This window comes from Somniosus microcephalus, chromosome 17 (genome assembly GCF_052327205.1).
Source record: "Somniosus microcephalus isolate GS21.2 chromosome 17, FLI_Smic_1.0, whole genome shotgun sequence".
NCBI classification, from domain to species: domain Eukaryota; kingdom Metazoa; phylum Chordata; class Chondrichthyes; order Squaliformes; family Somniosidae; genus Somniosus; species Somniosus microcephalus.
The window spans coordinates 23507322-23520982 of record NC_141003.1 but is presented as its reverse complement, the minus strand read 5'-3'; the positions used below and the strand labels follow the sequence as shown (position 1 = coordinate 23520982).

Here is a 13661-nt window from a genome sequence, read left to right as displayed (position 1 = left end):
CAGTAGATAGAGGGGAACTGTCGCCATTGGCAGAACGGGCCAGAGCCAGAGGACACAGATTGAATGTTAGTTGTAAAAGATCCAAAGGAGAGACATGAGGAAAATCCTTTTTTTTTTTTTTTTTTTATTACTCGGAGTGGTTAATAACTGGAATGCACGGTCCGAAAGGTTGGTGGAGGCCGATTAAATCGTGGCTTTCAAAAGGGAATTGGATAAGCAACAAATAAAAAAAAAATTGCAGGGCTACAGGGAAAGGGCCGAGGATTGGGACTAGCTGAAGTGCTCTTGCAAACAGCAGGCACGGGCTCAATGGTGACAGCACAGAAGGAGGCCATTCTCTGAACACAAGATCAGGGTTCATGTATAACAGGGTTTTATTGTCCAACAGACATCTACAGTTCCATGGAGCTGCACTCGGAGCCCACCCTGCGGCAATGGTCCATTTTCCACATGGCAACAGTCCCGACCAACAGGGCCACGGAGAGCAGAGCTACCCCAACCGCTGCTCCAGGAAGAACACGGGAGGGGGAATCAGCAGCAGCATCTGTGGGGAGAAGGGAGGGTTAGATGGGCACCAGTTACTCCATCACTAAACAGTGGCAGGGGCCTCCTTTACCTTTCTCTTCCTGGTGGATCCCAGCAGCCAATCTCTCATCTTCCAGGAAAATGATGGCTCCATCAGCGGTCACCAAGGACCCAGCCCGGTCATCGGCGCTTCTTCGCCTCTCTGGGGGAGACAAGAGGCAAGAGTTCAAGGTGGGCAATTCAATGTGCAGCTGTCTGAAGCGCTGAATCAGGTGTACAATCCGATGGCCCAATGCAAAAACCCTCGGGCAGTGAGTACCGGAGAGATTGGACTGTAGTTAAACACTGTTCCCTCACTGTCAGACTAAGATTCACTCCTGATTCTCAGAAGGACCCGCATCAACCCAGCAAAGTTTGCAGTCGTTGACGGGTCCAATGGCCAGGCTGGTCTCCTGGGGAAAGAGACCCGTTTTAAGCACTAGTTTGACGAGCGGTTACACTGGACATACACACATTGCCCAGGTCTCCCCGCCCCCAGATATCGGTTCAGTTCCACCCTGGAACTCCTGGCGACAGCAGGATGCTGGATCAATGTTCAAGGCCAGAGGTGGATTCCATTCAGAACCAGTGCAAGATGTGCTCAGAGCCCCTGAGCCAGATTGCTATTCTGCTGTAGACTAACTGGGATAGAGTTGAGCGGGCAGATTGAGGACACTGCTCCTGTGCCCACTGTTGGGCCCTTGCTGAGTGAGCCCAGTGTCCAGATGCCCCACACCCACCCTTCCCCATCAGGCTTCAGTTTCTAGTCAGATCCCAGCTACTTACTGGGGCTGCAGGGAGCCGTGCAGTTCTCTCGGGTGGAAGGGAAGCAAACCTCAGCACTGCAGTGGAAGTGAACCTGGAAAGAGACAGTGCGGTCTGGTCAGTGCCACAGCTCCCAGTCAGGAGATTCATGCTTCTACAGTCAAAGGGTCAACAGGGGCCTCCTCACTGTGAGCAAGACCCAGGGAACAAGTTCAACCAAGAGAGCAAGACTGAAGGAAACTCACCTCCCCGCTCAGAGCCCGGCCCGAAACTCGGTCCCAGAAAGCGAAAGTGCTGACTACAAACCGATTCTGGTGAGTTGGGAACGGCGAATGGGAAGCGGCGTCTACCGGGAGGAGGCGGGTTTTGTAATTGTCTCCAGTAAAGGGGCACCTGGAACAGAGAAAGAGCGGGTTATATGGAGAGGGCACCTGGAACTCCCAACTACAGAGTTACAGCGGCACATCAAAGCAAAGTCCCGAGATTAGACGAGATAAAGAAACCAGTCCATTCAAGTCATCAACCTGGAGCTCAGATTGGTTTGATTATTGGCCGTTCCTTCACCCAGTCCATGTCGCCCCCCTCCCCAAATCACCAGCCTGCCCCAAGGTCCCTCACTCGCTGCCTTACCTGCCCACCAGGAGGTCCCATCGGAGCCCCGAATGCGGCTCGGGGGTGGGGGTCGCCCAGCAGTCATTGAGCACCAGCACAAGGGACGGATCGTTCCGGTTCAGGACTCGAACCTCCACAAACACGGGGTCCCGGAGCACACTCAGGATCGGGTAGTCACTGGCCACGTACCAGCTCCGGTAGCCACCATCTGGAAAGAGAAGACGATGAAGGACGGCCACTATTTGGAGAGAGAGAGCCTGAAGTTGGACACTAACCATCAGCAGCACTCGCTACCTCTCGCTATTCTCAGCTCCAGAACCAGGATCCCGGCCTCAGTGGCAGGCAGTGGCGGAGAAAGGCTGTAAACTCTGGGCTTCACCTGCAATTCAGACTCCTGGCTCCCCTTGTAACTGCACTGGACATGGAGCCTGCAAGAGAACGGACACGGCTGGAGAATTCAGCTCCTCACCTTCTCTACCCGCTCCATGTGCTCCCAGTCTCACCTGAAGGGGCTGTCCCGGGTCACCGATCCCAAAGCTCCATCCAAGATCTCAAACTGACCCAACACATCCGTTTCATAGACGGCGTTCACCCCGTCCAGCTACAAGAGACAGAAGACCATCATTACAGAGAAATTGAGCAAGTCTGCCATTGCCTTATCACATGTAGTGTCTTTAAGGGCCCCCATTGCCCTTTAGACCCCCTCTTTCCCACCCGACTGACAGCCATTGATGGGGCTCCCAGCCCACAATACCTACCCGCTGAGTAGTGCCACACTCAGTGACTGCGAACTGAAAGAGCACAGTGTCTGCAGAGGCCACGGTCGGACTGCACTCCGCTCCGTGTCCATCCTTCAGATGGAGCGTTGTCAGGTCTACAGGAGGCAGCGTCAAATCCTTGGAGATGGCGATCAGGACCCGGCCATCCTTGGTGCACACTGCAAGAGAGAGAGTCAATGAAAGGCGGTTAGTTGCTGCACGGGGAATGGCAAGGGAACCGTTACCGGGAGGGGGAGAAACTCCGCCCAGCGCAGCACCAGCTTCTAGTTTCCTTCTCTCCCCGTCCACACCCCAATTCTCCATCTAATGGAGACGGGTCACCAACTCCATCCCTACTGGACTGGTTACACAAGACCGGCATCAAATCCACACCCTGTCCGGTCAGTGCCAGCCAGGGACTGATCTTCACTCTGCCCTCCTATCCTGGGGCGCAATTCAACCATCAGAAGTCCCAAGTCGCATAGAGAAGGAAGGAGAGATCCTGGGTCAGGATCTCAATGATCAGACTTTCAAACTGTAGAACTGAACACGGTTCCTAAACCCGCCAGCTCCCGGACTGGAGAGGTTGGAGACTCCAGCTGATGTTTCAGGACAGGAGGAGAGAGGATACTGTCCAGGGAATCCCCAGTGCAGTTGGATTGCGGCTGGTCCTGGGAAGCCCTGGCCCAGAATATAGGCGAGCCGAGAATACACCCACCTGGCAGATTGTGGAGTGAATAGAAACACGGCGGCACATCCCGGCTCCCGGCATCAAAGCAGCAGCCTCTCCGCACACACTCACTGCCTTCAATTCCCCCAAACCCGCAGTCTTGGCGGAATTTGGGAGACAGCCAACATTGATCGGCGGGGAGGAGGAGAGAGGGCGGCTGAGATGAACAGATTGTAACAAAGAACAAGCCCAGAACCCGCAGCCCCTCCATTCTAACAAGCGAGGCTCCCAGATAAGTGAGGCTGTAGACCCGACTCCCCCTTTTTATCCCCTGTTTAACCCGCAGTAAATGAATGGTCTCATTGGCCCACGGGCTCCCCATGTGAACCCGCATTCCCACGGGGCACACGGAGATATTGGGGCCTTGTGTTTTCTGCTCCTTGAGTAGAGGGAACTGTGTTTTTTAACAAAATATAGATGTGTCTTTATTTGAAGTTGTAAAGTATGATTAAATTTACATCGGTTGAATACAATGTCTGTTCTTTAAGAGGCGGTACATGTTTCTTTCCTTATATTCTGTTTCAGTTCATCAATAAAGAAAGGCTGAACTTGTCTCGTTCCCATAGACCCAGATTGTCCATGTTTATACGGAGTGTGAGAGGTTGCAGTCCCTCTTCCATTATTTGAAGGGGCTGATCCTCGATTTTTGGCTGCACTTCAGTCCCACTCTCCTGATCTACGGCCACCCAGTGCGGAGGGGAGCGGGCGGGTCAGGGACCTCCTCGTGGGACTGCTCCTGGGCCTGGCCAAAGTGGCCATTAACTGGTCCAGGCAGCAGGCGGTCCAGGGGGTCATTCGGCCCACCTCTCTTCCGCGGCCACGTTCACCCCTGGGTGGCCCTGGAGATGGAGCACGCGGTGTCTGCCGGCACGCTCGAGGCCTTCCGAGACCGGTGGGCACCGCAGGCACTGGAGTGCTGCATCACCATAAGGAACAGTACTTTAATTTAATTTGTTCAATTTCCTTTTAACCTTTTTTAAAGTTACAGCGCATGGTCATAGAATCATCGAATCATAGAATGGTTACAGCAGGAAAGGAGGCCATTCGGCCCGTCGAGCCCGTGCCGGCTCTCTGCAAGAGCACTTCAGCCAGTCCCACTCCCCCGCCCTTTCCCCGTAGCCCTGCACATTTCTTCCCTTCAGATACTTATCCAACTCCCTTTTCAAAGCTGTGATTGAATCTGCCTCCACCGCCCTTTCAGGGAGAACATTCCAAATCTTAACCGCTCGCTGCGTAAAAAAGTCTTTCTTACGTGGCCTTTGGTTCTTTTGCCAATCACCTTAAATCTCTGTCCTCCGGTTCTCCACCCTTCTGCCAATGGGAACAGTTTCTCTCTATCTACTCTGTCCACACCCCTCATGGATTTGAACACCTCTATCAAATCTCCTCTCAATTTTCTCTGCTCCAAGGAGAACAACGCCAGCTTCTTCAGTCTTTCAACATAACTGTACTCCAGACTGGGGAATGAGGTTGGTCAGGTGGAGCAAGTTTCAATAGGTGAACATTTAGGGAACAGTAATCATAGTATCAGAAGTTTTTGGTTAGCTATGAAAAAGGACAGGGAGCAATCTAGAGTAAAAATGTTTAACAGGGGGAAATGCAATTTCAGTGGGATGAGAACGGATCTGGCCCGGGTAAACTGGAATCAAAGATTGGCAGGCAAAACTGTAATAAACAATAGGCTGCCTTTAAAGAGGAAATAGTTCAGGTGCAGTTGAGGTACTTTCCAACGAGGGGGAAAGGCAGGACAACTAAAGTCAGGGCTCGCTGGATGATGAAAGAGATAGAGAATATGATGAAGCAGAAAAAGAGCGAATATGACAGATGTCAAGTTGCAAATGCATCTGAGAATCAGGCTCTATATAGAAAGTTCAGAGGAGAAGAGAAAAATCAAATAAGACGGGCAAAGAGAGGGTATGAGAATAGAATTGCAGCCAACATAAAAGGTAATCCAAAAGTCTTCTATAGGCATATAAATAGTAAAAGGGTAGTAAGAGGAGGGATGGGGATGATTAGGGACCATAAAGGAGACCTATTCATGGAGGCAGAGGGTATGGTTGAGGTACTAAATGAGTACTATGCATCAGTCTTCACCAAGGAAGAGGATGCTGCCATAGACATTGTAAAGGAGGAGGCAGTGGAGATACTTGATAGGATATAAATTGATAAAAAGTGGCATTAGAAAGGCTGGCTGTATTTAAAGTAGATAAATCACCAGGAGCGGATGGGATGCATCCTAGGATGCTGCGGGAATTTAGGGAAGAAATCGCGGTGATACTGGCCATAATCTTCCAATCCTCCTTAGATACGGGGGTGGTGCCAGAGGACTGGAGAACTGCAAATATTATTCCCTTGTTCAAAAAAGTGTGTAAAGATAAACCCAGCAACTACAGCCCATTCAGTTTGACCTCGGTAGTGGGGAAGCTTTTAGAAACAGTAATCAGGGACAAAATTAATAGTCGCTTGGAAAGTGTGGTTTAATTAAGGAAAGCCAGCATGGATTTGTTAAAGGCAAATCATGTTTAACTAACTTGTTTGAGTTTTTTGATGAGGTAACAGGCAGGATTGATGAGGATAATGCAGTTGACGTAGTGAACATGGATTTCAAAAAGTCGTTCGAAAAAGTGCCACATAATATGTTTGCCAGCAAAGTTGAAGCCCATGGAATTAAAGGGACAGTGGACATGGATACGGAATTGGCTGAGTGACAGGGAACAGAGAGTAGTGGTGAACGGTTGTTTTTTGGACTGGAGGAAGGTATACAGTGGTGTTCCTAAGGGGTCGGTTCTAGGACCACTGCTTTTCTTGATACATATTAATGACTTGGACAGGGCACAATTTCAAAATTTGCAGATGAGACAAAACTTGGAAGTATAGTGAACAGTGAGGAGGAGAGTGGCAGAAGTCAGGAAGACAGACAGGCAGGTGAAATGGGCGGACACGTGACAGATGAAATTTAGCACGGAAAATTGTGAAGTGATAGATTTTGGTAGAAAGAATGAGGAGAGGACATATAAACTAAATGGTCCAATCCTGAAGGGGGTGCAGGAACAGAGAGACCTGGGGGTATGTGTGCACAAATCGTTGAAGGTGGAAGGACAGGTTGAGAAAGCAGTTAAAAAGGCTTACGGGATTCTGGGCTTCATAAATAGCGGTATAGAGTACAAAAGTGTGGAAATTGTAGTTGACTTGAAATTGGCAATTGCCGGTAATAAACAGAGTCAGCTCCACAAGTGTCCCTCTTAAGGAGGCAGCACTAATAGAATTTAGACACCGAGTCTCATTAACTCGAGAAACCTATAATTTTAAATGATAATCGTGTTGTTTGTGTCAATGAGAGACTCGGTACCTTGCGGTGCAGAGAGGCAGCTTCCATCCCGTGGACATTGGGGAACATTGATTCAGCACCACACCTAACCCCTCTCAGAGACCCCATCTCCTGGAATCAGAGTGATACAGCACCGAAGGAGGCTGTTCGGCCCATCGTGTTTGTGTCGGCCTTTGAAAGAGCTATCCAATAAATCCCAGTCCCTGCTCTTTCCCCATGGCCCTGCTAATTGCTCCTGTTCAAGCACATATCCAATTACCTTGGGAGTGGTATTTCTGAATCTGCTTCCGTCATCCTTTCAGGCAGCGCATTCCAGATCACAACAACTCGCTGTGTAAACAAATTCTCCTCATCTCCCCCCTGGTCTTTGGCAATTGTTTGAAATCAGCGTCCTCTTGTTGCTGACCCTACTGCCAGTGGGAACAGTCTCTTCATATAATCTCTATGAAAACCCCTCATAATTTTGAACATCTCTATTAAATCTTCCATTAACCTTCTCTGCTCTAAGGAGAAAAACCCTCAGTTTCTGCAGTCTCTCCACATAACGGAAGACTTTCATCCCTGGAACCATTCCAGTAAGTCTCCTCTGCACCCTCTCGAAGGCCTGGACATCCTTCCTAAAGTGCGGTGCCCATTACTGGATGCAATACTACAGCTAAGGCCTAACCAGTGATTTTTGAAGCTTTACCATTACTTCCTTTACTTTGTCCCTTTTATTTATAAAGCAAAGGATTTTTAAGAGCCATATGAACTTCAAAGATTCGTGTACGTACACCCCCAGATCTCTCTGTTCCTGCATTCCTTTAAAACGATACCATTTAGTCCATATTGCCTCTGCTCATTTTTCCTCCTAAAATGAAACACTTCACACTTCTCTGCATTAAATGTCATCTGCCATGTGTCTGCCCATTTCACCAATCTCTCTCTGTCCTCCTGAAGTCTGTCACTATCCTCCTCACAGTTTGCTACATTTCTGAGTTTGGTGTCATCTGCAAACTCTGAAATGATGCCTCCTTTACCCAAGTCCAGGTCAGTAATAGATCTCAAGAAGAGCAGTGGTCCCAATACCGCCCCCTGGGGGACACCACTGTAAACCTCCCTCCAGTCTGATAAATATCCCTTCACCACTACTCTCTGCTTTCTGTCTCATAGCCAATTTAGTTTCCAAGCTGTCACTGCCCCTTTAATCCCGCTGTCTCCTTATAACCCCTGTAATGATATCAGCAAATAGTGATGATATTTGTCTGTGTTTGATTACTTATGCCTTACAGCATATTTGTCTGTGTTTTTGATTACTTGAGCCTGACCAGCAGAGGTCATGTGAGAGACAAGCAGTCCAGAGGAGTTTTACTTTCAGTTTCATTCTAGATGCATCACAGCATAGTGTGTTCTGTAAAAAGCTGTAGCAAGTCTTGAACAAGACTTTAGATTAAACAACATTCTCTTTCAGAAATGAGTCTTTATTGAACCCAAAAAGAAATCAAAACAACCCCAGTGTAGTGGAAGGATATCTTTTCAAACTCCCCCAGAGATCCCATCTCCTGGAATGGTCTCGGAGTGATCCCTGTAGTGGACAGATCCCTGGTCGAACTCCTCCTGTTAAAGGCTCTGAGAATCAGAGGGTGCATCACTTGTCCAAATCGAAATGACAATGTCAGCAACACCTGCCATGGCACAAGCCCTGGCCCTTGGCTGAATGGGATTCCAGCCGTGGCCAGAATGTGGTCGATGCAATGTTCATTCTGAAATGTAGGACTGAAACTTGTAGACCCCGGAAAATGTAACAGAGCACGGCGGGGACCCTGGGTTTACTGCCACCTCCCAATAACCTATTATACGGTTTACAGTCATTTGTGTCCGTAGATTTTGAGTGATGTCCTCTGTACAAGAGACCTGGTTTGGAGAAATTTACAGAACACAACATCCACTTTACAACAACAACTTGCATTTATATAGCACCTTAACGCAGCAACACGTCCCAAGGCCCTTCCCAAAGTTATCACACAGCAGGCCTTTGACCGTGTGTGGTGAGAAGGTCTATGGCATGTCTTGTGGATGTTCGGTGTTCCTGAGAAACTTGTCAGACTGCTGGAGAACATTTCCCAGAAGTCCCTGTGTGCGCTGGAGTGGACAGGGAACTAGCGGAATGGTTTGGATCAACAGTTGGAGTGAGATAAGGATGCACATTGTCACCTGATAGATTTAGGGGGAGAAATTTGGTGTCGCCCGGTTTGGGGCTCAATTAGCGGCCGGGCCCAAAGTTTAGCGCCTGGCGCTGATTATCACCGCCGACTGCAAACTTGGCGTTTATCATCCCTGGAGGTGATTGGAGCGCTAAATCAGGTGCTACACACCTGTCTTAAGGCGCAAAGGCCGAGGAGCGAGGCGCTAACTCAGAGTGCGGGTGAAGCGCAGGTGATGTCAGGTAGCAATGGAACACAGACACACTGGCACCGGCCAGTTCTTAAAGGGAAGGGTGGATCTTGCTCTCCAGCCACACCCTGCTCATTGCAGGCTTGAATCTCGGCCTGGACAGACCTGTGCCTAAATTTTCCAGCCAAGGACTATGGAAAGGGTGAGAGAACGAGCTCAGCACTTCAGTGACCGGGCCTTGGAGGCTCTGGTTGGCACGGTGGAGCGCAGAAGAGCTATACTGCAGCCTGAGAGTGGCAGGAGGCCATTGCCACGTGACTGCAGAAGAGTCTGGAGGGAGGTGGCTCATCACGTCTCCTCCGGGAGCATGGTGCCCAGGACCCACAACCAATGTCGCAAAAAGTTCAACGACTTCACTCGGGTGGTCAGGGTGAGCGGCTGTTGTTCAATACCTCTCCATCCCTCCATCTCAACCTCACTTTATGGCCAGAGGGTCTTAAAACCCCAATGCCCAACACTCATCCAACACCTATGGCCATTTAATAAAACACACACGCACATTTCACACCTTGCATACATTAAGGGCTATTCAACTATGGGAGGCACATCAGGAAAGACCATGGCTGCACATTTACTCAGACACCATCCTTTTTCTTGCAGGCCAAGCTATCTCATAACAGGAGACAGCAGCAACAGACGGGTGGAGGGCCGCCTCAGCTGCAACCCCTCAGCGATCTTGAGGCGCGCGTCCACAGGATTGTGGCAATCCAGGTGATCGGTCCCGTCGCCCCTGGAGAGGTCGACCACGTTCGGGACAGCAATGGTATGGTCATCAGCTTTCTCTCCTCTCTCATTCCACTTGTCCCTCACAACACCAGCCTTTTACACTTTCAATCCAACTTACTAAATCGCTGCACTCCTTCCTCCTTTACTGCCCCCCTGTCCGCACGCTAAAGCCACTCTTGTACCTCCCTGCTTTCAGCTGCTGATTCACCAGCTGAGGAGACGAGCCCTCAATCTGCCAGTGGGAGTGAAGCCACGGGCGAGGAGGAAGAGGAAGCCGGAGCTTCAGCGAACCCTCTCCCGAGGAAGCCCATGTCCACACTGGGGCCACATCTTCCCTGGAGGGGAGCAGGGGGGAATGGCCTGATGAAGGTGAAGCTCCGGGACCCAGCGGGTTGCAGCAACGCGATGGGGGTAGGGAAGCTCGCGGGCCCTCTCCCCAGAGGGAGAGTAGGCCAGTGAGTCCTGCTGCACTGGACACAGAGGAGGAGCGGCTCATCTCTGAAATGAACACCCAGGCGGTGGACAGGCACACTCAGCTCATGGGTGCTGTGGGAAGGGTGCCCGAAAGCATTGATGCACTGGCAAGGAGTGTGGAGCACAAAGCTGCAGCACAGGTGGACACCACGTAAATGCTTAGTGCTGCAATTCAGTCACTGGCTGCCGTGATCCAATCTCGGACTGCTCTCGTGCAGTCCCAGATTGAGGCAACGCAAGCACTGACTGCTGCCATCATCACTGCTTTGGCCACATTGCCCCGGGGCTCTCACGGTACCCAGGCCAGCAATCTGTGCTCCAGCAGATTGCTCCAGAAGCTGAGGTACTGCCCCGTGGGAGTGCCAGTGTGTCGGTCGAGCAGAGAGGTGCTTTCCACTCTCAAGATGACAGCATTCCTGCTCTCACCACTGGCACTTCCCCATTGCACTTGCCACCATCTGTAGCCCAGACTGCTGCTGCCCATGCAGAGTTGGTGCAGTCTGCAGCCGGGCCCTCCAGGCCCAGAGCTGGTCAAGGGCGTCCTTCAAGTGCATCTGTAGTCACAGGATCTGACATTCAGCAGCCTTCCACCAGCGTGCTGCAGCCACTGGGGCCCCATTATGGAGGAGCAGTAGAGTGGGAAGGGGGCAAGTGGCCAAGGGAAGGAGATCACCCTCGAAGGGCAAAAGGTAGGAGGTCTGACAAAATGTTGGGAATGTTTTTATTAAAGGCCGAGGTTTGTGTAATTCCTTTTGTTTAGTGTTTTGGCCATTATCTCCAGGTTGTGAGAACCAGTTATGTTAATTGATGATTTGTTGTGTTTGTTTCTATTAGTTTGTCATGAATAAATGACACACACAGAGTTTGTAAAATAAAAAAGATGTTGTATTCAAAATGTACATGTTTGGCCTTTGGAATCATTGCTGCCTCTTCTTCCTCCTCTTCCTCCTCCTCATCTGCTGGTGCACCAAGGCCCGGTGGCATTGGCTGGGTCCTGAGGATTGCCAGGTTATGAAGAATGCAGCACACAACTATGAAGAGGGAGACTCACTCAGGCGAGTACTGCAGGGCTCCGCCTGTGTGGTCCAGACAGCGGAACCGTTGCTTAAGGATGCCGATCGTCTGCTCAATGATGTTCCTGGTGGCGAGATGGCTCTCATTGTACTGCAGCTCAGTAAGGGTGTTGTGGTAATGGAGCCGTGTCATCAGCCAGGTGCAGAGTGGATAACCCTTGTCCCCGAGGAGCCAACCAGCTGGCTGTTGCATTGCCTGGAAAAGCTCTGGCACACCAGTCTGGCGCAGGATGGAAGCATCGTGGCTGCTGCCAGGATAGCGGGCATTGACAGCGAGTATCAGCTTACTGTGGTCACACACCAACTGGACATTTAAGGAGTTGAACCCCTTGCGGTTTCAGAAAACCTCTGCATTTTCATGCGGTGCCCCCAATGCCATATGCGTGCAGTCAATCGCGCCCTGCACCATGGGGAAGCCCGCTATCCTCGCAAAGCACAATGCGGGTTCATGCTGTTTCACCTGGTTCATCGGGAAAGAGATGTACTGGCGTCTCCTTTTATAGATGGTATTTCTGACCTGCCGGATACAGCAATGGACCGCGAACTGGGAGATATTGGCAATGTCCCCAGTAGCAGCTTCAAAGAAGCCGGTGGCATAAAAATTCAGAGCCACTGAGACCTTCACTGCCACCGACAGAGACGTCCTGGTCCTCAGTTGAGGCTGCAGATCTGGCTGCAGCAGGTGGCAGAGCTCAGTGACCACCTCCTTGCTGAAGCGCAGCCTGCACATGCACTGCTCCTCAGACAAATGAATGTAGGAGAATTGTTCCCGGAATATCCTGGGAGGGTAAGGTCTCCTGTGCACAGGCCTGTTGGCCCTCCTCCCTCTGGCCATGATTGCCACCCTCTCTCTGTGTCTCTGATGCCTCCGAATCTGCAGGTGCAGGACGACGCCCCGAATCAGTGCAGCCCCCAAAGTCTCTTGACAGTTGAAGTAATGAAGGTCAAATTCAAAAGAACCTGTAAAGTGCTGCTCAGTAGCCGAAACTACTTCACCCAGCGTTGACTCTCTGCAGAAGTTTCTCTCTCTCTCAGAATCTCTCTCTCTCTGTCAGAAGGAGTGGTGCAAAAATGTCTCCCACAAAAAAAGGCAGGAAGAGGGTGCTTTTAAATACTGCTCCCCCAGTCCCTTACCGACTGGAAAACGTTCCAGTCTCCCTGTCGATGCTTGCAGCAGGCGGAAAGGAGGGGGGAGCCACGCAATATCCGGTCCGGGGCGCCACCGGGGCGTTGCACGCTGGACTGACGTCAGGATCTGCGGGCGCAGGAGATCGGGGCGGTAGAGTTTAGCGCTGCCGCAAAAACTCAGGTCAATTTCGCGAGCGGCGCAAACATCGCCGTGCCCGAGCACTAGTTGCGTTGCGCCCCATTTGTGCACTCTTAGGGTGCTAACGGGAGGCGCTAAGCAACTGAATTGTTCCCCCTTTATCTATTACTGGAAGCAGTAATGACACTTTCACTAAAAGATAATATTGGAGGAGGCTCATTATGGGGCAAGATTTTAAACAATCTCAAATTCGTTAATCATTGACTTGATGCAACATCTAAGACAGATTAGCAGAGATTGACTGATAAGGTGTTTGTGGAGAGTAGAATATATGGATTACCGATTCACAAAAAGACAAAGGTGATGTCATTTGGGAGGCATCGGGAAGATACTGAGATTACAATTGGAGGGGGAGCAGTTGAACAGGTGGAAAAGGTTGTACACCTTGGTGGGTTAGTGTGCTCCTCTAATTCTGGTGCACCCTCGGAGGTCAAACTCCAAACCATCGTCAACTAAGGGAGTTAGGAGGTAAATTAAAAAATAGGACCTCAAAGGTAGTAATCTCAGGATTGTTACCAGTGCCACGTGCTGGTCAGAGTAGAAATAGAAGGATATTTCAGATGAATACGTGGCTAGAGGAATGGTGCAAGGGGGAGGCATTCCAATTCCTGGGACATTGGAACCGGTTCTGGGGGAGGTGGGACCAGAACAAAATGGACGGTTTGCACCTGGGCAGGACTGGGACCGATGTCCTAGGGGGAGTGTTTGCTAGTGCTGTGGGGGAGGGTTTACGCTAAAATGGCAGGGGGTTGGGAACCTGTGCAGGGAGACAGAAGAAAGGGATACAAGGATAGAAGCAAAAGACAGGAAGGAGAAAAGCAAAAGTGGCAGTCAGAATAATCAAGGGTTTAAATCTAACATGGCCAGAGTA

General features: G+C 50.5%; 1 protein-coding gene across 1 annotated transcript in view; it reads right to left on the bottom strand.

Annotated features, from left to right (window-relative positions):
• Window positions 1-356: 356 nt before the first annotated feature.
• The window catches only part of LOC147105579 (uncharacterized), a 28192-nt gene continuing 14887 nt past the window's right edge, over window positions 357-13661 (bottom strand). The window contains exons 9-16 of the mRNA XM_086010060.1: window positions 2700-2878; window positions 2445-2542; window positions 2236-2369; window positions 1960-2149; window positions 1575-1722; window positions 1351-1423; window positions 617-727; window positions 357-544 (exon numbers count right to left, since the gene is read on the bottom strand). Coding sequence (XP_085866186.1) covers window positions 393-544; window positions 617-727; window positions 1351-1423; window positions 1575-1722; window positions 1960-2149; window positions 2236-2369; window positions 2445-2542; window positions 2700-2878 — 1085 coding nt within the window. The 3' untranslated portion in view covers window positions 357-392. The remainder of the gene's footprint in view (window positions 545-616; window positions 728-1350; window positions 1424-1574; window positions 1723-1959; window positions 2150-2235; window positions 2370-2444; window positions 2543-2699; window positions 2879-13661) is intronic.